The sequence below is a fragment of the Helianthus annuus genome, chromosome 4, assembly GCF_002127325.2.
Source record: "Helianthus annuus cultivar XRQ/B chromosome 4, HanXRQr2.0-SUNRISE, whole genome shotgun sequence".
In the NCBI taxonomy this organism is placed as follows: Eukaryota; Viridiplantae; Streptophyta; class Magnoliopsida; order Asterales; family Asteraceae; genus Helianthus; species Helianthus annuus.
In genome coordinates this window covers 170,354,041-170,358,191 of record NC_035436.2, presented here as the reverse complement: position 1 = coordinate 170,358,191, position 4,151 = coordinate 170,354,041, and the positions used below count along the sequence as shown (strand labels likewise).

Sequence of the window (4,151 nt, the reverse complement as noted above, 5' to 3'; positions counted from 1 at the left end):
TGGAGCTTGAAGACTATCTTTATCATTGTTTTTCATGTTCTTAACTTGTTTGAAGATTAAAACTTGGTTTATGATGTTTGTTCAAGCCATGAGTGGCTAAACATTTTGTGGTCATCTTTGGTGGAAGGTTTTGTAAGACTTTATGCTTTATTTCCTTATTTCTAGAATAACAATCTTGATCTTTATTGAATTGTTTGTTATGGTGTGTGATTGATTGTTAGTAAATTATTGATTTTTATGTTAAACTAATTAGAAACCATACGTTCTTGGTGCCGTTGGAAATCGAGATATCATGGGTATAGTTAGGCTTGGGTAAGGGTTGATTGATCATCGGGTAACAACCTCACGTTCTAGGAATCTGAGTACTTAGTTCCCTTTCATCACTGCAATTGATCACACATGAACTATGTCTATGTAGTTCTTTCTAGTGGAATGTTAACATAAATGTCAAAGCAAACCGGAAACTAAAGATGATCATTTGTCCCTAATTTGTTTACAACCAAATCTTTTCTCTTTCAATTTAATTAGTTTAATTTAGCCTAAAACCAATTCACTCACATAAACTCTTGAACTTTACTTTTCTTGCAATTAGATTAATTTAGTCAAGTTAGATATAATCTTCCAAATAACACATATTCCACAAACTCCCTGTGTTCGATACCCAGTTACCACTATCTACTTGGTAGTAATTGGATTAAATTTGATTGTGACCACGACATCACGTCAAATTTTGGCGTCGTTGCCGGGGAGTAGTGCGCAACGTGTGTTATTTTTGTTCTTTCTTTTAGTTTGTTATTTTTCTGGTTTACGCGGGGTGTGTTAGTGTGCAGGTATTTACAGGTGCATGCGTACTAGAAGCTCTCACAAGCTTTCACCACTAGTGTTTGATCCAGAAATCGAGCGAACTTTGCGAGCGAATAGGATTTTACTAAGAGAAAATACAATCAGCGGTTCACCAACAACACCAATTACACCAATTACACCACTTCGATACATGGATAGGGATCCACCACCACCACCACCCACTACGGGTGAACCTGCTCAACTCTTTACACCATCAACCACTCAACCTTCACCAAATACCACCATTCCACCAAATACTACCGAACCCACCATAATTCAAAATGTTATACCAACCAACACCACACAACCCATTACTACCCAAGAAGAACCAACCATTACCTTTAATCATTCCACTACTATACCACCATTATCCCATTTCTTCCCGGGTGCGGGTCCGTCATATTCAAGCCATACCATAGCACCAATTTCGACCATTGTCCATGCTACACCGTTTCGACCGTCAAACCAGTCGGGTTTCCAATACTCGACTCTTCCATTTGGGCAATCTTCGGGAATTCAAGGAGATGGGTATGATGAAGGATTTGAGGGTTTTGATGAAGACGGGTATGCTTACGGAGGTGATGGAGAGCAAGGGGAATACGGTTACATGCAAGGCCAAATGCAAGTGATTCCAAATGTTGGTGGAGTGCAACAACAACAACTCATACCTCAACATGTGAGGCCGAGGCCACATGGGCCACAAATGCAACGTCCCATACCATTGCAACAAGTTCGCCCACCGAATGTTCAACAACAATTCCAAAGGCCACTTCAAAACCCACCCATGCCACAACAACAACTTCAACAACCAAATGTACCACAAGGGCATATACCAAGACCAATGGGAGTTCGTCCAAGGGGTAGGTTTGGAGTTCCAAGGAGGCATTTTAGAGAGCATGCGAGGGGTATTGAAGCACATTTTAGACCGGTAATTACTCACAATCCTTCACCGATGGTTATTCCTCATAACAACCAAGGAAGAACCTTTGAAGTAAGGACTAATTCCTTACAAAGTTTGCCGAAATATAAGGGTCTAGCAACGGAGGAACCTTATTTTCATTTGGAGGCCTATGACTGAATTTGTAATACTCTTGGGAGTCAAGGTTTTTCGGCTGATGATGTGAAATTGGTCTTGTTTCAATTCTCTTTGGAAGATAAGGCAAAGAAGTGGTTCTACACTTTGCCTTCGGCATCTATTTATACTTGGGGGGAAATGCAACAAACATTTTTAGACGAATTCTATACCGCCCAAAAGACCAATGATGCTAGGAAAGGGTTGAGAAGTTTCCAACAACAACAAGGCGAAATGTTCCACGAAGCCTTCGGCCGCTTAAATATGATGATCAAAAACTGTCCGCACCATGGAATTGAGCTTTGGGAGTTGATGAACGCCTTTCATGAAGGGTTGTGTGCCGAACATGCACGAGATTTGATGTCCATCACAAATGGGACTTTTGGCACCAATTATGAGAATGATGATTGAGAGTTCTTGGAACAAATGGCCATTACTTCAAAGAGAAAAGCTCAAGCATCAAGGATAGCACGACCGACCATTACCCGAACACAAGTGCATGCCGCCGAGGATGGTAATTTACAAACTTCTAACCAAATTTATGATGTTTGTGCTATTTGTAATGAAATAGGTCATGCGGCTGAAAATTGCCAAGGAATGGTGGATGGGCAATATGAGGAGGTGAATGCGTTACAAGGTCAAGGAGGGGGTGGTAGAAACTTCAACATGAATTCTAACACTTACCACCCCGGGTTGAGGAACCACCCAAACTTTCGTTATGGGAACCCTTTAAATCAAGCTAACCCGAATTTCCAAGGAAACCAAGGATTTCAAAGGCAATATCAACTGGGTCAAAGTTCTTCGGGTGGAAACGAAGTAATGGATATGTTGAAGGCGATGCAAGTTGAAATGCAACGAATGAATCAACGTGATGAGGTTCGGATGCAAAAGGACGAGGCCCGTGATAAAGCGATTCAAACTTTGACCACCCAAATGGGTCAACTTGCAAGTGAAGTGGCGATATTGAAGAAAGCAAAAGGCCAATTACCAAGTGACACGATGATAAATCCCAAAAACATTAAAAGTGTTAATATCAATGTGGTAAGCACCGTTCCTAGTATTAAATTTAATGAAACATTGCTAACTTCTTCATATCAAGTGAATGCAGGTTTGGAAAAAGATGCCGAAATCGAGAATGATAAAGAGTATGGAGCGCCAATCGTGCCTATCCGAGTGGGGAAACTAAAAATTCCTCATGCATTGTTGGATTATGGGGCAAGCATGAGTGTGTTACCGGGTGAGCTATATGACATGTACGATTTCGGTCCGCTTGAAGATGTAGACACCATGGTGAGCTTGGCGGATGAGAGTTAGCGGCGTCCACGGGGAATGGTTAATAATGTTATGATTCAATTGGGAGAATTTGAATACCCAGTGGATTTTCTGGTTTTAGATTATGCTACTACCACGATGGCATCACAACAAAGGGTGATTTTGGGTCGACCGTTTCTCTATACGGCAAATGCTCAAATTGATTGTAGAAAAGGAATCATTAACATGACCGAAAAGAACCGTAAGCTGTCATTTAATGTTCAGACTAAGATGATTAGTTACGAGTTTGTTGAGGCGGATGATAGCGGGTTTAGTGAAAAGGTGTTCCAAAGAATGAGAAGCAATCACCCACCGGATCGTGAAGAAAAGCATATGGGTTCAAGCAAGAGCGTATTTGATTACTCACCGAGTCAAAACAAGATGGATGCATTTTGCTCAATGGCACAAGGAAGTGATGGAGATGGCAGGAACCGATTCTTTGAGCCACCATAAATAGGGGTGGCACGGTCTGGCTGAAGACTCGAAACTTAGCGCTGCTCGGGAGGCAACCCGGGGTTTTATATTGATCTTGCTATTTTTATCTTTCTATGTTTCAGGGCCATGGCGACATTCAAGTGTGGGGAAGATGTATGGATATTTGTGTGAAGGTGGTGATAGGAAGTCGGATTATCTACAACATCTGTTGTGGCAAACTTCACCAGGTCAATGTACTCTTTCCTTAGTCTTGTTGTGTTCTTTAGTTTTGAAATATTGGTAGTTAGTTGTTTGCTTTTGTTTATGGTTGGGAGGTTTGGGGGTGTTTTAGTTTAATGTTATGTTTTGGGGTTGGGCTAGTTAGTGGTGTGATGTTTGAAAAAAAATAATAAAAAAATACAAAAAGAAATTTGGGATTTGAGAGTATTAGCGAAAGCTAATGTTTTTGGGTAAAAGCGATCTTCCCCTCAAAACCATACATTAGGACAAT

General features: G+C 40.9%; 1 protein-coding gene across 1 annotated transcript; it reads left to right on the top strand.

Moving 5' to 3' along the window:
- Positions 1-1,450: 1,450 nt before the first annotated feature.
- LOC118491581 (gamma-gliadin-like) lies at positions 1,451-2,326 on the top strand. Its single transcript, XM_035989461.1, has 2 exons — positions 1,451-1,703; positions 2,076-2,326. The coding sequence occupies exons 1-2, from the start codon at positions 1,451-1,453 to the stop codon at positions 2,324-2,326; spliced, it is 504 nt and encodes a 167-aa protein (XP_035845354.1).
- Positions 2,327-4,151: the final 1,825 nt, after the last annotated feature.

Bases quoted from the DNA above. Each gene is read 5' to 3' on its own strand.
- LOC118491581 (XM_035989461.1), top strand. From the start codon at position 1,451: ATGCAAGGCCAAATGCAAGTGATTCCAAATGTTGGTGGAGTGCAACAA. The intron at 1,704-2,075 runs GTAGGTTTGGAG...AAACATTTTTAG, and splicing joins AATGGGAGTTCGTCCAAGGG to ACGAATTCTATACCGCCCAA.